Source organism: Erinaceus europaeus, chromosome X (assembly GCF_950295315.1).
Source record: "Erinaceus europaeus chromosome X, mEriEur2.1, whole genome shotgun sequence".
NCBI lineage: Eukaryota > Metazoa > Chordata > Mammalia > Eulipotyphla > Erinaceidae > Erinaceus > Erinaceus europaeus.
The window spans coordinates 21,232,434-21,256,665 of record NC_080185.1 but is presented as its reverse complement, the minus strand read 5'-3'; the positions used below and the strand labels follow the sequence as shown (position 1 = coordinate 21,256,665).

Genomic DNA, 24,232 nt, shown 5'->3' with positions numbered 1-24,232 from the left:
GGTGTTGGAAAAAAATGGGTTGAAACATGCAGAAGAATGAAACTGAACCACTGTATTTCACCAAATACAAAAGTAAATTCCAGGTAGATCAAGGATTTGGATGTTAGACCACAAACTATCAGATACTTAGAGGAAAATATTGGCAGAACTCTTTTCCGCATAAATTTTAAAGACATCTTCAGTGAAACGAATCCAATTACAAAGAAGACTAAGGCAAGTATAAACCTATGGGACTACATCAAATTAAAAAGCTTCTTCACAGCAAAAGAAACCACTACCCAAACCAAGAGACCCCTCACAGAATGGGAGAAGATCTTTACATGCCATATATCAAATAAGAGTTTAATAACCAACATATATAAAGAGCTTGCCAAACTCAACAACAAGACAACAAACAACCCCATCCAAAAATGGGGGGAGGACATGGACAGAATCTTCACCACAGAAGAGATCCAAAAGGCTGAGAAACACATGAAAAAATGCTCCAAGTCTCTGATTGTCAGAGAAATGCAAATCAAGACAATGAGATACCACTTCACTCCTGTGAGAATGTCATACATCAGAAAAGGTAACAGCAGCAAATGCTGGAGAGGGTGTGGGGTCAATGGAACCCTCCTACACTGCTGGTGGGAATGTCAATTGGTCAAACCTCTGTGGAGAACAGTCTAGAGAACTCTCAGAAGGCTAGAAATGGACCTACCCTATGACCCTGCAATTCCCCTCCTGGGGATATATCCTAAGGAACCCAACACATCCATCCAAAAAGACCTGTGTACACATATGTTCTTGGCAGCACAATTTGTAATAGCCAAAACCTGGAAGCAACCCAGGTGTCCAACAACAGATGAGTGGCTGAGCAAGTTGTGGTATATATACACAATGGAATACTACTCAGCTGTAAAAAATGATGACTTCACTGTTTTCAGCTGATCTTGGATGGACCTTGAAAAAATCATGTTGAGTGAAATAAGTCAGAAGTAGAAGGATGAATGTGGAATGATCTCACTCTCAGGCAGAAGCTGAAAAACAAGATCAGAAAAGAAAACACAAGTAGAACCTGAAATGGACTTGACATATCACACCAAAGTAAAAGACTCTGGGGTGGGTGGGTGGGGAGAATACAGGTCCATGAAGGATGATAGAGGACCTAGTAGGGGTTGCATTGTTATATGGGAAACTGGGGAATGTTATGCATGTGCTAACTATTGTATTTACTGTTGAATGTAAACCATTAATTCCCCAATAAAGAAGTTAATAATAATAATAATAATACATAATAATTAAATTAAAAATATAAATTAACTGTTATTTTAATGGGGAGAAGGTATGAACTGACACGTCTCCAAAGAGAACAAACAGATGACTAAGATGCACTGTTGGTATAAATGTAAACTGGAGGGGCCAGGTGGTGATGCACCTGGTTAAACACACACATTACAGTGGGCAAGAAGCCAGGTTCAAGCCCCTGGTCCCCACCTGTAGGGGCAAAGCTTCACAAGTGGTCAAGCAGGGCTCCATGTGTCTCTCTGTCACTCTCCGTCTCTATCTCCCTCTCCCCTCTCAATTTCTCTCTGTCTTTATCCAATAATAAAAATAAATGTGAACTGAGTTTCCTCAAGAAGCTAAAAACAGTGCTACCTTATACCCAGCAATTCTACTTCTTGGTAAGCATTTGAAAAGGGAATCATCTTAACAAAGGAGGTGAGAGACTTACACCCTGAGAATTATGAGCCAATATTTAAGGAAATGAAAAAATATTCAAAAAATGAAAAGATAGTCCTTGCTAATAACATAGAAGAATTAATATTGTTATGTGACAATCCTACCCAGAGTCATATATAGACAATGCAATCTCTATCAAGGTTCGACAATTTTTTTTTACCAGAATAAAATGAAAGCTATAGAAGTTTATCTAGGGAGTCGGGCGGTAGCACAGCAGGCAGGTTAAGCACATGTGGCACAAAGCGCAAGGACCGGCAAAAGGATCCCAGTTCAAGCCCCTGGCTCCCCACCTGCAGGGGGGTCGCTTCACAAGCAGTGAAGCAGGTCTGCAGGTGTCTCTCTTTCTCTCCCCCTCTCTGTCTTTGCCTCCCCTCTCTGTTTCTCTCTGTCCTATTCAACAACAATGACAACAATAATAACTACAATAATAAAACAACAAGGACAACAAAAGAGAATAAGTAAATAAATATTTTTTTAAAAAAGAAGATTATCTAGAACCAGAAAATATTCATAATTGCCAAAGGTAATCCTGAGTGGGGGAAAAAAGAGCAAAAACAGAAGCATCATGCTTCCTGATGTCAAATTGTACACTGAGGCTACTATTAAAAAAATTAAAAAGACTGGCACTGGAATAAAAATAGACATACAGATCAATGGAACAGAACTGAGAACCTAGACATTAACTCCCACACCTAAGGACAACTAATTTTTGACAAGGGGACTGGTCAATAGAGAAAGGAGAGTCTCTTCAACAAATGATGTAGGGAATTTTAGTTCTTCTTCTTCTAGCGTTTGCCCTTCTTCCGTAGCCAGTCAACAGCGTCAGGTTGAGCCTGACGTAAAGTTTCGAGACCTCCTTTGAATCTGGAGAGGTGGCAGTCGTTGACTATGTGGGTCATAGTCTGTCTGGAGCCGCAGGGGCAGTTCGGGTCGTCTCTGGCTCCCCAGCGATGGAACATAGTGGCGCACCGGCCATGGCCTGTTCGATAGCGATTGAGGAGGGCCCAATCATAACGTTCTAGGTCAAAGCCGGGTTGACGCTTGCAGGGGTCTGTGATGAGGTGTTTGTTCTTTACCTCAGCTGACTGCCAACTCTGTTTCCAAGAGACTGGAACAGAGAAGTTCAGTGTAGGCATAGGGGACCAGATTGGGTGACGAGACGTCAAGCGTTGGACAGGGTGGGCGAAGATACCCGCCCATTTTAGTTAAAATGTGCAAAAGAATGAACTAGGTCTACCATATATCACCATGCACAAAAGTCAACTCCAAACAGATCAAAGACACAACCTTGAGACCAGAAACCATCAAATACATAGAAGAAAACATTGGCAGAACACTGTACAATTTTTGCTTCAGAAGTGTCTTTGAAGAACCATTCCAACAGCAAGGAAAACAAAAACAAACCAATTCAATTAGAGGAGACAGCACAATGGTTATACAAATAGAACCTCATGCCTGAGGCGCTGGAGTCCCAGGTTCAATGCTTCACACCACCATAGTCAGAGCTGAGCAGTGACCTTGATAATCCTGAGGCAAAATATTAATTAATTAATTAATTTAATTTAATTAAAAATTATATCCACTCCAACGTTTACTGCAGTGAGTCTTGTAGGGACTCAGTACTAACAAATATGAGTAAAAAAAAAACAAATAAACAAACAATGACAACTGGGGGGGTCAAGTCATTGGGGATCACACCCACGCATTTGTGAGTTTTCTTCCAGGAGTGCTACTAAGTTCTCACAGTAAAGATAGGTGGAAAATTCCCCCAGCACTTCAGAGGAGGAAAGGGAAACAACCATTTGGAAATACACCAGAGCATTCTAGATTTGTTAACAAGGTCTGTCCTCAAGAAAGACTACTCTTTACCAGAGCCTCATCTAATAGGTCTCAGCAGAATCTACCATACCTAGGAGAAAGGGACTACCATACTCCAGTTCACTCCAGCCTTCCTCTCCTGCCTAAGAGAGGGCAGAAAACTGAGAAGTACTGGTGAAGTTCACAATCTAAGGACATAGGTTCCCCAAGATTGAGACTTAAGCATAGAACACAGTCCTCCTTTCCCTGCCCCCATGCCTTGTTACCATGCTAGCAGAGTTCACTTCACTGAAGCTCCATTTACCCAGAACACCACACCTAGCTACCAACAGAAAATTACAAGATATACTATAAGGCAGATAAACACAGCCTGAAGAGACAGAACAAACACTAGAGCCAAAGTCAGATATGGCAGGAATGTCAGATGACCAGATGAGGATTTTAATACAAGTATTATAAATATGCTAAGGATAGTAATGGGAAAAGTAGACAACAAATGGTGTGGAATTATATCCTGTTAACAAATAATTTTGTAAATCAATATTACATTACTAACAGAATTTTTTAAAAAAGAAAAAAGTAGACAGCAGAGGTAGTCTAACTTGAGAGAGGAATACTAAAAAAAAAAGGATCAAAATGAGTAGTTAGAGATAAAAAAAAAAAAACACCATAAAAGAAGCAAAGAATGCCTTTGGTGGGCTCCTTAACACTACACTAAAGAAGGAATGAATCTCTGAGCTTAAGGACAAGTCAACAGAAACATCCAAATCTGACACACAGGCAGGAAAATGGGGTTGAAAAGTGGAATAAAATTGAAAAACTGTGAGGAAATTATAAAAGGTATGACATATGTGTGATAAGACCATTAAAACAAGAAGAGGAAAGGGACTGAAGATATATTTGGAACAACAATGGCTGAGAATTTCCCCCTAATTAATGCTGACCATTATAACTACTGGTCCAGGAAGTTTAAGGTCAATGCCGTAAAAACAGAGGCCAGACGGTGGCGCACCTGGTTAAGAGCATGCATTACAGTGAGCAAGGACCCGGGTCCAAGCCCCTGGTCCCCACCTACAGGAGGAAAGCTTCAAGAGTGGAGCAGAGCTGCAGATGTCTACATCTTACCCTCTCTATCTCCCCCTACCCTCTCAATTTCTCTATGTCTCTATCCAATAATAAATAAAAAGAGATTCTAAAAAGTATTTAAAAAGTAAATAAAAATACAAGTATGTTTTTTTAATTATAAAAAAATCACTGAGGTATAGTATAGCATAATCAAAATCCAGAAAAATCAAACTAAAAAAAATCTTCAAGAGTCCAGAAGAGAAAAAAACAAAACAAAACAGCTTACTTATCAAGGAGCCAAGATAGTAATATACCCAACTACTGCTCTGAACTATGCAAGGAAGTAGAAAGTAGAGTGATCTACTTAGTGTTGTGGGGGAAACAAGCTCACCAACTAGGTATTCTGCTTCCTGTGAAACATTCCTTCTAAAGGTAAGGAGAAATCAAGACTTTCTCACTATGAAAAATAGTAGACAGAATTAGATCAGTAGGCCTGCTGTTGAGGTTTTCAGATTCCAGATTTCTTGATATTTGTTATTCGAGATTCTATTGGTTTTTACCTAAAGCCTCCATGTTTACAAAATATGTCTGGCTGATTGTTAGATGGTGTCCAGTAAGGCCTCAGGCACTTATTTCTTTTTTAAATAATTTTTATTATCTTTATTTATTTACTTATTGGATAAAGACAGGCAGAAATTGAGAGGGTAGGGAAGATGGAAGAGAGAGAGACACCTGCAGCACTACTTCACCACTTCTAAAGATTCCCCCTGCAGGTGGGGACTGGGGACTTGAACCTGGGTCTTTGTGCACTGTAACATGAGCCCTCAACCAGGTGCGGCACCATTCAGCTCCTGGCATTTCTTTCTGTCACAACTCCCTCCCCCTTAAGGTAGAAGTATGAGAAGTGTCAAAAATGAGTTAAAAAAAAAAAAAAGATTAGAGAGGGGTAGACAGCAAAGAGACTCTCATGCCTGAGGCTCCAAGGTCCGACGTTCAGTCCTCTCCGCACCACCATAAGCCAGAGCTGAGCAGAGGTCTGGTAAAAAAAAAATAGCCACAGACCTACAGACAATGCAAAAAAGCATTTATCTATAACTCTTGACCTTTGGTTCTTTCCCTAAAAAGGGTTTGGGGTTTGTGCATAATAGCATGACCTGAATATTTTTTGAGACATCAGAGAACTGCCCCTGACTAATGGCATTCAAAGACTATTGTAATCAAGGTTTAACACATTATTTTATTTTGCCTCCAGGGTTATCGCTGGGGTTTGGTACCTGCACTACGAATTCACTGCTCCTGAATGCCATTCCTCCCCCCATTTGTGTTGCCCTTGTTGTTGTTATTTTTTTATTATCATTGCTGGATAGGACAGAGAGAAATGGAGAGAGGAGGGGAAGACAGAGAGGGGGAAAGAAAGATAGACCCCTGCAGACCTGCTTCACCACCTGTGAAGCGACTCCCCTGCAGGTGGGGAGCCGGGGTCTCGAACCAGGATCTTTCCGAGATCAGATGAGATCGGACGTGTTCAGGGTGGTATGGCCATAGACTCGAACCAGGATCCTTATGCCAGTCCTTGCGCTTCATGTCACGTGTGCTTAACCCACTGTGCCCGACTCCCTGATGTGATAGGCTTTTACCTATAAACACTCTGCCTTGGATCTCAGGTATCTGGCTGAGGTTCTCCAACCCCATATAAGCCATAACCTGTCATGTAAAAAATTATTTTTGGGGGCCTGGGTAGTGGCATACCTGCTTGAGTGCAAATATTACAGTGCACAAGGACCTGGGTTCGAGTCTCCGGTCCCCACTTGCAGGGGGAAACTTCACAAGTGGTGAAACTTCACAAGTGGTGAAGCAGGGCTACAGGTGTCTTTCCGTCTCTCTTTCTATCTCCCTCTGCCCTCTCAATTTCTCTCTGCCTCTAATAAATAAAAATTTAAAAAGAAATTATTTTTTTAAATTACTCAACAGAGAGAAAGGAAATGCTATGGGTTGGGAACTGAAACCTGTATTTATAAAGTATCCTTTTCTGGATACCAGAAGGAATAAATGAAGATAACATCCTCTTTTCGGTTGGAGCAGCCATCTTGCCACAAATCACCAAAATGGCTAACACAAAGGGAAAGAGAGAAGGAGCCTGATACATGTTCTTTTTCTTTATTTTTTTTAAGATTTTTAAAATACATATATATATATATATATATATATATATATATATATTTATTTATTTATTTATTTTCCCTTTTGTTGCCCTTGTTGTTTTTTCATTGTTGTTGTAGTTACGATTGTTGTTGTTACTGATGTTGTCATTGCTGGATAAGACAGAGAGAATGGAGAGAGGAGGGGAAGACAGAGGGGGAGAGAAAGATAGACCCCTGCAGACCTGCTTCACCGCCTGTGAAGTGACTCCCCTGCAGGTGGGGATATGCTGGTCCCTGTGCTTTGCACCATGTGCACTTAACCCGCTGCGCTACCGCCGACTCCCAACGTGATACATGTTCTACAGGCCTTTTAGAAAACACAGACTTGTTCTTTTGGCTACATACATGAGGATATACAAGAAACATGATACTGCAGACATAAAAAGGGATAGGCACTGTTCAGAAAGGAATGTAACCACAAATATGACCAGAACAAAGCCAGAAGAGTCTACAGTGTTTCCCAGCATGTTGTTGGCTTTGCTGTACAAACGCAAGTAAAAGGCAAGAAGAGTCTGACTGAGAGAATTCATGTTTGTTTTGGGCATAGTAGGCACTCTAAGAGCAGATACAGCTTCTTGAAAAGCATGAAGGAAAATAATCAGAAAGCAAAAGGAAGCTAAAAAGAAGGGCACTTGGGTTCAACCAAAGTGTCAGACTGCTTCTCCGAGAGAGGAATGCCTTGTGAGAACCAATGGGAAGGAACCTGCCTTACCCATTCCCTAGGAATGCATGGCATGATTAATACAAAAATATAATAAAACACCTTGAATAGTTTTTTAAAAAAACTTTGTGTTATTCTTAACTTATCTACTATAAAGATTTGTTTGAAATAGAAGCGTGCATTTTATTATATATTTCATCATATATAACATATACTTAATGTTTATGTGTACACATATATAAATTAAGTGAATTATAACAAGGGATGAAGCCAAAGGGATTCTCTTGTTTGCTATCCTTATCTCTCTCATTAATTAATGAAAAAAAGGGGGGAGTCCGGCGGTAGTGCAGCAGGTTAAGCGCAGGTAATGCAAAGTGCAAGGACCAGTGTAAAGATCCCAGTTTGAACCCCCGGCTCCCCACCTGCAGGGGAGTCGCTTCACAAGTGACGAAGCAGGTCTGCAGGTGTCTGTCTTTCTCTCCCCCTCTCTGTCTTCCCCTCCTCTCTCCATTTCTCTCTGTCTCATCTAACAATGACGACATTAATAACAACAACAGTAATAACTGTAACAATAAAAAACAAGTGCAACAAAAAGGAAAATAAATCAATAAATATTAAAAAAAGAAAGAAAGAAAAAGAAAAAAAGGGCACACCAGGTTAAGTGCATACATTACCATGTGCAAGGACCCAAGTTCAAATCCCCAGCCCCCCCACCTGCAGGGGGGACATTTCATCAATGAAGCAGTGTTGCAGCTGACTCTCTTTCTTTTTCTCTCTGCCTTTATGCTCCTCTCTGATTTTCTCTCTGTTATTGGCAAGTATAAGGGGTCGGGGAAATGGCCACCAGAAGTGGTGGCCTTATCTTGTAGGCACTGAGCCTCAGCATTAACCCTGGTAGCAATTAAAAATAAATAAATGAATAAATATTATTAAAGGATATCTTAAAAGAAAAAAATTCACTCCAGTACCCATTAAAAAAAGAAGTTCATAAAAATTAATAAAGAAATAAAAGATTAAAAAGAATGTGAAATATCTCATTAATGTATGATCTATACTGTTGAATATAGATATGCGCTGGTAACACTGTTTATCTATTGGGGTAAATAAAATTTCTTATTGAAAAACAATGGGGTACTATTTCACAGTTTAGAAACATGAATACATAGCTGGTGAGAACACCAAAAGTTGTAGCTGCTATGAAAAGGTTTGACATTTCCTCAAAAAGTTAACCACAGAGTTACCATCTGACCCAGCAATTTCACTCCTAGAGAAATGAAAACATATGTGCGTACAAAAATCCACACATGGATTTTCACAGCAGTACTTCTAACAATAACAACTAGAAACAAATCCATAGGTCTGTCAACTGATGCATTCCAAAATAAAATCTGTCTAATCACCCAACAGAAGATTATTCAATCACAAAAAAAGACAGAACTAGTAACACCGTCTTCAATACGATGAACCTTGAAAATACCATGCTACGTGAAGGAGGCTAACCACATGCACAATAAGTACTGTTTGACTCAACTAACATGAAGTGCCAAGATTAGGCAAAAACCCAGACACAGAAAGTGGATTAGTGACTGTCAAGATCTGAAGGGAGTGACTGCTAATGAATGCAACATTTCTTATTAGGAGCAGTGGATTCGTAGTGCCAGCACTGAGCCCTAGCAATAATCCTGGTGACTACAGAAAAAGTAATTGTACAGTGAGGGCAAGGTCCTGGAGAGGCCCACAAGAGGGCTTTATGACAATATCCTGATGGAAGTGACCAGTGATGGTGGACAGAGAGGTCTATTTAGAGCAGCAATGGTACAAACTGCCCCACTTTCCAAAGGGAGAGGGATATGGTTTACAGTTAATGGTATTTATATCCTTTCTTCATATTTGGGAGCTACTCTCTGCCCTAATCCAGCTTTCTAGTCCTATTCTCAACTCTGACATCATCTCCCCAGACAATACTTTTAGTCCACCTGCATGTTAACTATCAAGCTCAGGCAAAAATTATTAAAGTCATGGACCCCTTGAAGCATACCTAAAATAGACTTTCTAGCTTCTTCTTACACAAAGACCCCTAGTTTAATTTGCTCTATTCCTACCTTTGGGCTCCTGTTTATTGAAAAATTTGCTTTATACTTACTGCTTTTCAGGCACCAAGTAGCAGACACTACTGTGACGCCATCCTGACCTCTCCAGACCTCATCAAATGTGTCCTGGAACCTTACCTCTCCAGAGCCCTATCCCACTGTGGAAAGATAGAAACAGGCTGGGAGTATGGGTCGACCTGCCAATGTCCATATCCAGCGGAGAAGAAATTACAGAAGCCAGACCTTCCACCTTCTGCATCCCATATAGAATTTTGGTCCATACCCTCAGAGGGATAAATAGGGGAGCTTCCAAGGGAGGGAATAGGACACGGAATTCTAGTGGTGGGAACTGTGTGGAACTGTAACCCTGTTATCTTACAATCTTGTTAATCATTATTAAATTACTAGTAAAGGAAAAAAATATTTTTCAAAAAGAAGAAAGGAAGGAAAGAAACTGGGCCAGGTGGTGGTGCTCCCAGTATGGTGTACATATTACCATGCGTGCGACCCAGATTCCCACCTGCAGGGGGGGAAGCTTCATTAGAAGTGGAGCAGTACTGCAAGTGTCTCCTTCTCTCTGTGTCTCTCTCCATCTTTGTTTCTCACCCTCTATCAAAAGAAAAAGAAAAAGGCCTTCAAGGGGATAGATAGCATAATGGCTATTCAAAGAGACTCTCATGCCTGAGACTCCAAAGTCCTGGGTTCAATCCCCCACACCACCATAAGGCAGAGCTGAGCAGTGCTTTGATTAAAAAAAAATGACATTCATGAATGGTGGATTTATGTAGAAATAGAGTCCCAACCATAACCACAGTGCAGAAATCAAAAAGAAAGAAAGGAGGAAAGAAGGAGGGAGGAAGGAAGGAAGTAAGGAGGGAGGGAGGAAACAGAAATAGAAAACAGTCATTGATTGACTGAAGAGAAATTTTTAACTGGAAAAATATTACAAGTATCATTTACATCATTAAAAAGTAAGCTTTAAAAGAATTAGACAACACTGCTTGAATTCCATATTTGCCATATTTCAACTTCTCTTTCTTCATGGAAACAACTTTTGTTCCCACCAGGATTGTGTCTGGAGCTCAATGCCTGCATGGCAAATTCACTACTCCTGGCAGCCATTTTTACCATTTCCCCCCATTTTTTTTCCTTGACAGTACAGAGAGGAAATTGATAGGGGTGGGGAGACAGAGAGGGAGACAGAAAGACAGACACCTGGAGACCTGCTTCACTGATTGTGAAGCAACACCCCCCCAGCAGGTGGGGAGCCAGGGGCTCTTACTGGGATCCTTGACGGTCCTTTAATGATCTCTTTTAAAAGAATCAACAGATGATCGCTCTCTCTTCCCTCCCTCTCTCCCCTCTCCCCCCTCCTTCTTTCCCTCCTTTCTTCCTCCTCCTCTTTCTCTCTCTCTGTCTTTTTCTGTCTCTCTCATGAAAAAAATCACTAAGATGTTGCAAGAAAGGTATCAACTGGCCTGCTATAGTGGGCTTATTGACTAGGTAAGCACACTTAATAGAAGTCCCATTTTTAACTCTGCTACACTGCTGGTGGGAATGCAAACTGGTGCAGCCCCTTTGGAAGACTGTATGGAGAGTCCTTAAACAACAATGGAATTACCTTATGATCTAGTAATACCACTCTTAACCATTTATCCAATGGACACTCACTCAAACACTAATTCGAAGGGACATATGCACCTCTATGTTCATAGCTGCATTATTCACGGTAGCCAAAGAATGGAAGCATCCTAAATGTCCATCAATAGATGATGAGCTAAAGAAGTTATTGGATAGGGAGAACATGAGATGAAAATGTGAACTGGGATTCATGTACTGTATCAAAGCAAAGGATTTGGGGAGGGATGGGGAGGGAGAGATAGAAGAGAACTGTGAGGTCCTGGTGCATAATGAAATTGTATTTATATATTAATTATTGGGCTGTAAAACACTGACCCCTCAATAAAAATTTTATGTGATATATATTCCATATAATACTATTCTGCAATCAAAAAGATGATATTGTGTCCTTTGGTACACAGTGGATGGAACTGAAGGTGATTATGCTTAGTGGAATAAGGAAAGAGATTAAAGACAACTACCAGATGGTTACACTCATATGTGGAATCTAGAGATCTGATACAGATTAACCTGAAAAAAAAAAAAGGCCAGAAGCAAGCAAACTATAAGACTTGTGAGAAATATGGTGGTTATCTTAGGGCGGTGGAAGAATGAGGACACAGAACTTTGGTGGTGGGTGTGGTGTGGAGCTATACACTGTCATTTTACAATCTTGTAACATAGTATTAATCACAAATACAAAGTTAAGAAAAAAAATCCCATTTTTTCTGGAACTACTAGCATGGGGGCAAAAGACAAAGACAAGGAAAGCAGGCAGATAACTTCCCATTGTCTTGGAGAGAGTTCCAGAATGCTAATTGGAAATGTACATTGAACTCCTATTATTGAAAATTTTCAGGGTGACTAAATGATAACTTTACAAAAAGAAAAACCTAAAATGACAAAGTGATTACTGAATTCTTCATTAAATCATGCAAAAATATTAAAATGGTAATGTCATTCAGTAGCACTGCCCTTGCTGTGGTTCGATGAGAAGAACTGTTCGTGAGGGTGGATGGTTGGGACACTTTCCAAAATTCACTTGGACATTTCTAGCTTTCCTTAATCTCAAAAGACCAACTGATGAACTTCTGAAACTGGTTCTTTATTTGTCAAGCCACAGGGCATCTACCGTAAAAGGATAAAAGGGGAAGCAGACAGAGAAGTCTGTGTGTTCCTAAACAGAAGCCCTCAGTGGTGACTAAGAAGGCAAAGAGTTTGGCAGGCCAAGCAACTTCAGTGCCGTACAATTTGACGGGGATGAAATTCATTCAAACTTACTAAAATAAACTGCCTCCAGACAGTGCTTCTGCCTCCCCAACTCAGTCTTCACATTGACAACCAAACATCCTTTCGCTCAATTAAGCTTTGACTAAATACAGAATAAAACAGATGGTGAAGATCCATAGAAAAAGATCCAGAGGTCTTTTGTATCTCCATCCTGGGCTAATGCTTTCCCACTAAAACATATTTCTGACGTGGCTTGGAGCAAGCTCCTTTTTACAACAATGTTTCCCGCAGGGAAAGAGTTTTACTAAGTATGAAGAAATGAATTTATGGTTAGTCCGACGGTAGCGCAGTGGGTTAAGCGCACGTGGCATGAAGCACAAGGACCGGCGTAAGGATCCCAGTTCAAGCTCCAGCTCCCCACCTGCAGAGGAGTCGCTTCACAGGCGGTGAAGCCGGTCTGTAGGTGTCTATCTTTCTCTTCCCCTCTTTGTCTTCCCCTCCTCTCTCCATTTCTCTCTGTCCTATCCAACAACAATGATAGCAACAACAATAATAACTACAACAACAATAAAAAACAAGGGCAACAAAAGGGAAAATAAACTAAAAGAAGGAAAGAAATGACTTTTTGAGGCTAGAATGCATAAACAAATGGTAAAAACGGAGATATGTCCAGTGACAAAGGAAGAATGCAATGGGCTCACAAAACCTGAAATCAAAGTGAGAGTATCATATTGCAGGAGTGCTGAGCAAATAGTGGTGTGTGTAATAGTGAGTGACAGTTGGTAAAGTCCTATGGGAATAAAAAAAAGGCAATATATTAGTGCAGTTATATCGTATTTAACTTAGATGCCAGTAAAGCCTCTGCATTCAAGCGCATTGACTGACTTCACACCTGGGGCTGCTCAGCTTTCACCTATCAAGCAGAAGCACCCCCATGTTCTCAACAGATAAACTCAGTGACTTCAAAATCCTGTCATCTCTTCTAACTGCAACCCTCAAACAGAGGAGCTGAAGAATGAGTAAGGCGGGGGTTGGGTAGGTAAAAGAGACGGGGGGGGGGAGTGTGAAAGGAATAAATGAACAACTGAGTTTGATAGTTCAGGTTGGCAGACTTAAAGGGGATGTTTTTTAGAGCAATGAAACTGCTCTGTATGGTATTACAATGGTGGGTACAGAAGAAGAAGAAGAAGAAGAAGAAGAAGAAGAAGAAGAAGAAGAAGAAGAAGAAGAAGAAGAAGAAGAAGAAGAAGAAGAAGAAGAAGAAGAAGAAGAAGAAGAAGAGGAAGAAGAAGAAGAAGGAGAAGAAGGAGAAGAAGGAGAAGAAGAAGGAAGAGAAGGAGGAGGAGAAAGAGGACAAGGAGGAGGAGGAGAAGAAGAAGAAAGAGAAGGAAAGAAAGAAATATATTTTTTGCCACTCATGTATTTTTTATCTTCATCCATATTTTTGTTTGTTTGTTTTTGTTTTTGTTTTGTTTTGTTTTTTGCCTGCAGAGGTATCTCTGGGGCTGGGTGCTGGCACTATAAATCCACTGCTCCTGGCGACCATTCTTTCCAATTTTTTGGATAAGACTGAGAGAAATTGAGAGGGGAGGAGGAGATAGAAAGGGAGAGAGAAGACAAACACCTGCAGACCTGCTTCACCTACTTGTGAAGCTTCCCCCCCTGCAAGCGGGGAGCAGGGGTTCAAACCCAGATCCCTATGTGGGTCCTTGTGCTTAGTATTATGTGGGCTTAACAGGGTGTGCTATGCCCACCCCCCATCCATATTTCCTAAGCCGTTGGAATTGTCTAAGTACAGTGAGCATCATTTTTTGTGTGAATGAAGTGACTTACAAGCACCTGAGAAGGAGGCCAAGTCAGAAGAGTCAATCTAGAGATTAGAGAGCTGGAATTTTCAGCCCCCACCCACATATCTTTGAAAGGTTGAAGCGATCACTAATTATTGACATGCCTTTGTAGTGACATCTCCATGAAAACTCAAAAGAATCACACTTGGATGGCTTCTTGCTTGGTGAACATGTGGAGCTGCCTAGAGATACATGTCCTTTCCCCATCCCATGCCCTAGGAATTTTGTAACATCTGGATTTTTTGTTGGCAGTGGTGTCACCAAGGATTCATCACTCTAGACTGACATTTTCAGATAGAGAGACAGAGAAGGAGAGACACAGCATGAAAGTTTCCTCCAGTGGGGTGGGGGCCAGCCTGGATCCTGGATCAGACCTATGGCAAAGCAGATACACTATCTATGTGAGCTATTTTGCCAGCCCTACAACTGGATTTTTATCACTACTCTTATTAATAACCTTTGAGCTAAAATTCAGTGATTTAGTGAGTAAACAGGCTTCCTGAGTTCTGCGAGCAAGTCTCAGAAATTAATAGAACCCAAAATGGAGGTAGTAGGACTAGGCAATTTCTAGCTGCTTGGTCAAAAGCACAGGTAACAGGCTGGGCTGGTGCCTGGGACACTGAGGACTTACCCTATGGAATATGACACCATCTCCAAGTAGGTAGTGCCTGAATTGAGTTGAATTCTTGGGCACCCTGCTCGACTGAAAATTGCCTGTAGGCATGGGAAAACTACCACATATATGCACAGGGGAATTGAATCCTGTTACAACCCATTTCATTTCTTGTGTGGAAACTCATAACATGATGTGCAACACCTAGAGCAAGGCCTTTATAAGCAACGGTGTTTGGCTAATGATAGAGCTCTGGGATGTAGCATTTGGGTGGTAATTGCAGCGACTGTGCCATTCTGGACAGTGGATGAGCTATGCGTGGGGACAGGCGCATGGGAAAACTATAACTGCCACCAAAGTTTGCTGTAAACCTAAAACTGCTCTAAAAATAAAGTCACTGGAGAAAAAAAGGCAGATATATATTAAAAAGCTAGAGAAAATTCAGGGTGGTGGCAAGTGGGTAGACAGATGAACAAGAGAGAGAATGGGGATAAGTAGAAGGTGGGTGGAAAGAGCAAGAATTAGAGGAGGTTTCCTGGGATCTGTATGGGATTTAGCATGCCACAGACTTCTTCCCACTTCCCCTACTACATATAGGCTCTCTAGGACATACCGCTTAGGCATCTGCTGTAAGTCACAATAAAGTAGATGAAAGAAAAAGTCATAATACTGGTCCCTACTGGTTATATTTTGTGACCGACTGTAGGGAAATACTCTCTCTTGCTGTATGTAGATGGTTGCTAATTCCCAGAGCTGAATTCTGAGATTATTATGAGCCAGGTCTATTTTGGGCAGCACAAAGGTCATAGCCACGGGTCACTTGATGACATTTTGGTCAACAACAGACCACATCTACAATAGTAGTCCCATTGAGCTATGCCACAGAGCCTCAGGGTATAGTAGGCTACACCATCTAGGGTTTTGTAAGCACACTCTGTGATGTGTGAACAATAACAGAATCACGTAACATTTCTCAGAATTACATCCCCGTCATTGAGGTTTACACGTGATTAAAGATGCAACAAATTTGAAAAAGAATTCCACTTTCCAAGGAGTACTCTGATAGTGGAAGAAGATAGTGTAGTGCTGGGAACATTATTTTATTGATGCTAAGCAAAAGGAATTATGGGGCACGGACTTAATTAGTATACAGATGATGACAGGCTGGCTTCAAAAGCATATGACAGATGTACATAAACTTCCAAGGGTTGGTAGGTACAAGAGATTACTTAAGCAAATAAAGTTCAGCCCTTTTGGCTCATTTCTCACCTCTCTTCCACTATTGTTCTTTTTTTTTTTCCCACTATTGTTCTTGTCTGATTTTCTCCCAAGACCCACACAGAAAGCTGGTGAACTGAGTTTAAAGACTAAAGGTTCCTGCCACATGTCCCACTAGCCTTTTTCTCCTGAATAATTTTCTTTTTTAAAAAAGATTTATTTATTGATGAGAAAGATAGGAGGAGAGAGAGAAAGAACCAGATGTCACTCTGGTACATGTGCTGTTGGGGATTGAACTCAGGACCTCATGCTTGAGAGTCTAAAGCTCTATCTGCATCATCTCCTGGGCCACCTGAATAATTTTCCATTGTGGTTTTTATGTACCTAATAAAACTTCTGTTTTGATAAACCCCAAATAAAAGCACCTCAGAAGTTTTTTTATTATTATTTATTGACTATAATGCACTCGCTCTATGACCTGCTGGGGTGGACTTTCAGCACAAACATTTTTTCTGGGTGAATCTGCTGGAATTTCCTTCCAGCTCTTCTCTGCTCATCTAAGTCCTGACATACCTCCAGTCCCATCATCTCTTCCATTGGAAGACTCAGTCTTTTGGGGGAGAAGACCACAATCTTTATTACTTCACAAAAGCCAAGACTACTCTAGGCAGAAAGGTGCTACATGTTGTGATAGGAAGAGTTTGAAAGAACAACCAAATCTGGTAAGAAGGATTGATTTTGTTCCATAGTCCCAGCAGGGAAGGAAGCTTTGCTCCCCTGCTATTTCCTTTTATTGGTTCTCAAGCTTTAGTGAACATCAGGGTAGGGGGAGTTAAAAAGGCTATTTCTTACAATCTATGGCCAGTAACTCTGATGTAGCAAGTTGTGGGGGCACATATATATCTGTAGGTATTATTAATTGAAGACTTTTTTTTATCAGAGCATTGCTCAGCTCTGGTTTATGGTGGTGCAGGGGATTGAATTTGGGACTTCGGAGCCTCTGGCATGATATTCTCTTTGCATAACCATATTCTATCTACTCCTGCCCCTATTTTAAAGATTTTAGTTAACTTATTTATTAGTATGAGAGAGGGAGAGAGGAGGGTAAAAAGGGAGAGCAGAAGGGAGAGAGAGAGAAGGAGAGATTGCAAAATTGTAAACAAACAAGAGAATTATTCTGGCACATGCAATGCCAGGAATCAAACTGGATACCTCATGTGTGCAGGTCTTACACCTTGATTTTCAGGGGCTTCTGATGCAAATAAGGGATCTCCCAGACACATTTTGAGAACCCCATCTTAGGTTTCAGTAACTTTCTGTTCTCCTCCTCTGTGCCACTTATACTACCATATATGTTCTGACACCGGGGGTGCCAGGACTGAAGTGCCACATACAAAGGAAGCCCAGCAAGCAACCCACATAGCTTCTTTTTTCTGTTCTTTCCTCTTTCCATTGTACTGAAGCATATTACGAATAAAAATCTCTATCTTTAAGATATTGCAACTGGCTGTTTTGATCAATACTTACATTGTGAAATGATCACCACAATGAAAGTAATTAATACATTTATCATTGCACACAGCCACTGTTCTCTTTTGTTGTTCTTGGTGTGTGTGTGTGTGTGTGTGTGTGTGTGTGTGTGTGTGTGTGTGTGTGTTTAATCCCTCTTCGCACATAATATCAAGTTACAACAGGCAAAGCAACAGGAAGTTGCTGAGAAGAACCTTATTAGAAAAATAAGTCATAGAATACCAGTATGCCACCACCCCCCCCAATGGTGAGAGAAGTTTTATAAATGGCAAGGAATACTAAGGACAACGAATGAATACAACAGGACAACGAATGAACCAGCAGCCTATGAACGAATGAACACAGCAGCCTATGACACGGTCTGGCACCGTGGTCTCCTAGTCAAGATCTCAAGATGCCTGCCTCCATGGGTGGCCAACACTATATCGTTTCTTCTCCAAAACAGAAGATTCCGGGTGCGTCTGGGTGACAAGTCTAGCAGAAGGAGACTTGTCTCAAGTGGCCTCCCCCAGGGCTCTGTTCTGGCTCCTACGCTATTTAATATTTACATCAATGACCTCCCAGAAACTTCTTCAAGGAAGTTCATCTACGCCGATGACATCTGCTGTGCAACTCAGGCATCCAAGTTCGACATCCTCGAGGAAACACTCACGAAAGACATGTCTCTGATATCTGATTACTGTAAAAAATGGCAACTAATCCCTAGCACTGCAAAAACGGTATCATCTGTTTTCCATCTACACCATGCCTCGGCCTCGCGTGAGCTTAATGTGCAGCTTGGCAATACGAGAATCCGGCATGAAGCCCAGCCAGTCTATCTTGGCGTTACTCTCGATCGCACTCTGTCATTTCACGAACATCTCATAAAAACTGCAGCAAAGGTGGGCGCGAGGAATAACATCATTGCAAGACTGGCCAGCTCCTCATGGGGCGCGAGCGCTTCCACACTACGATCATCATCTCTGGCATTATGCTATTCCACTGCAGAATACTGTGCCCCAGTATGGTTCCGTAGCCCCCATGTCCACTTGGTCGATTCCAAATTATATTCCTCCATGAGGATAATTTCTGGAACCATCCATTCCACCCCGGTTCCATGGCTGCCAGTTCTTAGCAACATCGCCCCACCAGATATTCGTCGGGATGCGGCATCATCTAAGTTCATTTCCCACGTCTACGCTCGACCGGACCTGCCAATATACGCGGATATCTTCGCCCACCCTGTCCAACGCTTGACGTCTCGTCACCCAATCTGGTCCCCTACGCCTACACTGAACTTCTCTGTTCCAGTCTCTTGGAAACAGAGTTGGCAGTCAGCTGAGGTAAAGAACAAACACCTCATCACAGACCCCTGCAAGCGTCAACCCGGCTTTGACCTAGCACGTTATGATTGGGCCCTCCTCAATCGCTATCGAACAGGCCATGGCCGGTGCGCCGCTATGTTCCATCGCTGGGGAGCCAGAGACGACCCGAACTGCCCCTGCGGCTACAGACAGACTATGACCCACATAGTCAACGACTGCCACCTCTCCAGATTCAAAGGAGGTCTCGAAACTTTACATCAGGCTCAACCTGACGCTGTTGACTGGCTATGGAAGAAGGGCAAATGCTAGAAGAAGAAGAAGGGCAGCAAAGTCCTCCTCTGGCCTTCCATGCCCTTACTGGAAGCTAAATCACCATTCCAAACAACAGGCAAAAGAGATAACCCTCAGTCAGACATAGGAAACATACCTTGTGGCAGCTGCATCTTTAAGCGAGGTGCCCAAAGTCACTTTGACCACGGTGAAGAATGTCTAGACATTCCAAAATTGAAGAGCGCCCAGAATCACACTGAGACAAGAATGGAGCTCAAACCAGCAGGCAGTCCCTTAGAAAGCTGTAAGCGTCTAGACGTGAAAATCCCAAATGGTCTCTATCCTGCTCCAATTTACAGGATGTGATGGTTACTCTTAGGTCAGTTTGAAAGGATCACCAAGTCTCTGATTAGATATTATGTCTGAGTGTCTGTCTGGACATTTCCAAATGAGCTGAGCCTTCAAATCAGTACACTGAGTAAAGCAGATCACCCTCCCAGGTGAAGACAGGCATCATCTAATCTCTTAAGGGCCTGAATAGAACAAAAAGTCAGAGGCAAGGGGAACGGTGCCTGTCTGAGTAGGAGAAGTCAGTCTTTTGCTCTCAGACTTGAACTTAGACCGCTCTTCTGGTGGTGAGGTCTTTGGACTCAAGATAAACTAACACCATCTGTCCTGGGTCTCCAGCCTGCAGATGGCATATTATTTCAGTCTCCATAATCCTCTTGCTCTCTCTCTCTGTTCTGTTTCTCTGGAAGGCCCTGACTAAAACACAGAGACAAAACAAAGAGAGTATGTGAACTAGCAAGGATTTACTGTAATGGAAGAGCAGATGAACAGGCCTAGTTAGAGACAGAAACTGTTAAATATGAGAAGAAGAAAAAAGCTTCCTGAATACCAGACTTACATATGTGAGTCCCCAAAGTTCTCTCCGGCACCACTATATGCCAGAACTGAACAGTGCTCTGGTGTCTATCTCTGTCTCTCTCTCTCATAAAAATAAATACATCTCCATCTAAAAATACAGCAATAAAGCTCCATAGAGAGAAAACAATAAAGAATACAAGTAAGTCTTTACTACACATAGAATAAATGACATATAGAATAAGCAACACATAACCATGTGTTCATTTCAGTGCAATTTACAATAGTCAAGGTTTGGAAACAAGCCAGGTATTCAGTGACAGATAAGTAAAGAAGATGTAGTCTATAAACACAAAGGCATGGTACTCAGTGCTAAGAAAAGATTAAATTCAGTCTTTTGCTACAACACAGATGAGACCAGAGGTTAAAACATATTTTAACCCCAGAAATGTAAAAGGAAAACAGTGACCAAAAAATAAGGTTTAAGGAGAGAGAAAAATATTTAAAAAGAATGAAATTAAATTTCTTGAAACCAGAGTATAGAGATGTTTAAAAAACTGTTTATCAGGCTGGGAGTATAGATCTATGTGCCAACACCCACGTTCAGTGGAGAAGCAGTTACAGAAGCCAGACCTTACACCTTCTGCATCCCACAATGATCCTGGGTCCATATTCCCAGATGGATAAAGAATAGGGAAGCTATCAAGGGAGGGGATTGGGGTATGTGAGGGTGATCTGGCTTCAACATCTGTCACCCCATTGATCGGCAGGGTTGATTCGGCTGGTCTGGCTAGCTAGCCGGGTGTCCCCTTCCTCCCTCACCGCTCCATGTGCGTCCCTCCTGAAGCTGCGCGCTCGGTTGAAGAGGACAGCCTTCCCTGAATAGAGACAGACTGATCTTTGGTCGAGGGTATACAAGTAGCTTTGCTCACCTGCTAGAACCTCCAAACAAGCTCTCAAGGGAGGGGATTGGGTATGCAGCTCTGGGGGTGGGCAATGTGTGGAAATGTACCCCTCTTACCCTATGGTCTTGTCAATTTTTCCATTTTATAAATAAAAAACTGTTTTAGTTATTTTCCAAAGGGCCCATGACTATACTCCTTTTTTTGTTTGTTTGTTTGTTTTGTTTTTTTCCTGAGCCTGACATCTGATACGCAGGTGGGCCCAAGTTACTGTGTGGGGAGATGATGTCATGGCTGGGAAAAGGACGAGAAAGCTGGATCAGGGAAGAGAGTAGCTCCTAAATATGGGAAAGATGTATAAATATTGTTGATTGAAAATCCCATCGATCTGGAATATAACTAAAATAGGCCTACTAACTACAAAACAAAGACCCCCCTAAATCTTCATCTGCACTATTCCAGCCTGTAGGCTAATGATTAGTCAACGATTTGTTTGGCTTTATATGCTAACTCTTCTTTCAGCCACCAGATTCCAGATGCTACTGTGATGCCAAATGGACTTCCCTGGGCAGACAACCCCACCATGTGTCCTGGAGCCCTGCTTCCCCAGAGGCCCGCCTCACTAGGGAAAGAGAGAGACAGGCTGGGAGTATGGACCAACCTGTCAAAGCCCAAGTTCAGCAGGGAAGCAATGACAGAAGCCAGACCTTCCACCTTCTGTACCCCATAGTGACCCTGGGTCCATACTCCCAGAAGGATAAAGAATAAGAAAGCTATTAGGGGAAGAGATGGGATACAGAGTTCTGGTGGTGGGAACTGTGTGGAGTTGTACCCTTCTTATCCTATGGTTTCTGTCAGTGTTTGCTTTTTATAAATAAATTTAAAAAAACCTCTTTATCCATGCAGAGAAGAGAAAGAAACAAAAGAGAAAGAGCATGTAATAAGAACATATATAAGGACATTAGAGCAAAACTGAAACTGTAGCAGAGTTGGAGGAAGATGGGGAAGCTATCAGATAGGAAAACTTTGGATGATTTAACATTCTCATTAGTGATCAGACCAAGTCTGGGAAGGAGACATAAAGAAAAGCCAAGAGTAGATTTAGGACATACAGTTTCTTTTTCAAGTGGGAACATATTTTGAGTATTGCACATGCTGTATTTATGGCTAATATATTTTTGACATATTTGTCTTCAAGCCAAAGCTATTTTCTCTCTCTCTCTCTCTCTCTCTCTCTCTCTCTCTCTCTGCCAAAGGGAAGCCTTCCCATTGGGTTCTGCTCAAGAGCAAGGCTGACTGACTCTCAGGACCTTGCCCTCATCATAGAGCAGCTACAGTAGAAACTGCTCCAGTCTCTGAAGGGATATCTTGCCCTGCCATTAGAGGAAGACTGGTCCTGAAATGAGTGCAGCCTGCACTGTTCCCAGCTATTACCATGATCTGTGAGCTCAGACCAATAAGGACTTAGAGGTTACACAGGCTCTGGTAATATATACACCCTGGATCAGGTGGATGCAGGTAAATAGTTAATTCTATCCACAGAATATTTTCAAGAATGGGAGCTAGTCTCTGCCCTAATCCAACTTTCTAGTCCTTTTCTCCACTCTGACACCATTTTCTCAGACAATATTTTTATCCATCTTCATGCTAGCTATCAAACTCAAGCAAAAACTACCACCATCGTGGGCCCCTAGAAACATGCCTAAATTGGATTTCCAAGCTTTCTTCCACACCATGAGCCCCAATCTCATCTTCCCTGTTCCTACTTTTTGGTTCCTGTTCACTAACCATTTTGCCTCACTTTATGTCCTGCCACCTTCCACACACAAAATTGCAGGTGCAACCATGATTCCACCCTGACTTCTCTGGGCAGATGAGCTCAGCAATGTGTCCTGGAACCTCACCTCTCTGGAGCTCTACCCCACTAAGGAAAGAAAGAAACAGGCTGGGGATATAGATCGACCCGCCAATGCCCAATTTCAGTGGAGAAGCAATTACAGAAGCCAGAACTCTTACCTTATGCACCCCCAAAATAACTTTTATCTATGCTCCCAGTGGGAAAGAAGTGATAGGAGGAAGAGGATAAGAGGGCTCTCAATTCCAGCACGATCAGGTCCCAGAGAGAGGGGATGAAAAAGAGAAGTATTTGGAATGTGTGGCTTCGAGGGGTAGAGAGGATTGGACCTGGAAGAAAAGTGGGGCAAAGATGTACAAATGTAGATGGATAGTTGTAGAGATGATAGTTAATCCATATCTGCAACCTTGGGAAAACCGTGGTGGTTTTCAATGGAGGGACTTGGGATTCAGAACTCTGGTGGTGGGAATGGTGTGGAATTAATTACACCCCTGTTGACATGTAATTTTGTAAATCAATATCAAATCGCTAATGAAATATTTTTTTAAATGAGGCTGAAAAAACATTTCAGGGAATATCATAATGTATTGATTGATTCTCAGATAAAATCATAGTATGCAGCCACAAAGTATTGCATTAGAGGAATTTGGGAATTCACCTTCTAAATAAGGCTCAGCTAACTGCTGACTTTTCTCTTATGCCTACAAATTAATCAGTTTCTCTTTTGCCACTTTTTAATAGGCCCTGCCATGAATGTTTGTGTCGTCCTTTAATTTTTTAGTGCCATGAATATAAAATATCTATTAATCTGTAAGAGGCCTGCAAGTAGAAAAGTTCCGTTGCAATGCAGCTGACATTCGACCCTTCCAATCCTATGTTACCCAGTTCCCATTTGTGTTATCCTAACAGATCAGTAGTTGGATAAATGAGCAGTTCCATAAAAAAGAGCAAGAAGAATCTGGTTTGGCCAATGAACGCTCACCACAGTATAGTAATTCTTGGTAAGTGGAGTAGATTCAAATCCTTTGACAGCCTTGGGGGAGAGAGGTCTCTCTGTGAAAAGACATTTGAATTATGTTAGCATCGCAGAGTTTACAATGAAGTTTATATAACATAGGTTAACTAACACGCTATAAATATCGTCAAGTGGAAGAATTGATGGAAATGTACATTCCTAAACAAGTGAAACTGTTATTAAAACACAAGTGGCCCAGATTAAGGCTTTGTGTCCACATCCCAGAATTTCTGAAGGGACAAGAAGCCAAGTACTTAACTTTGGGTAATTAGAGGCAGAGCCAAATAAGAACTTTGCTTCTCCTTTAGATTTCTTTACCCTACCCCACATCTCCATTCAACTTATTCAAAACACACTGGTAAAACCAACACAACCAAATATATGTATTTGTAACTTGTTGCTTGCAA

At 41.6% G+C, this 24,232-nt stretch overlaps 1 protein-coding gene across 3 annotated transcripts in view; it reads right to left on the bottom strand.

Moving 5' to 3' along the window:
- The window catches only part of ARHGEF6 (Rac/Cdc42 guanine nucleotide exchange factor 6), a 168,889-nt gene that overhangs the window by 66,564 nt on the left and 78,093 nt on the right, over nucleotides 1–24,232 (bottom strand). For all 3 annotated transcript variants that reach the window (XM_007537689.3, XM_060183685.1, XM_060183686.1), the window contains exon 6: nucleotides 23,793–23,863. In XM_007537689.3, coding sequence (XP_007537751.1) covers nucleotides 23,793–23,863 — 71 coding nt within the window. The remainder of the gene's footprint in view (nucleotides 1–23,792; nucleotides 23,864–24,232) is intronic.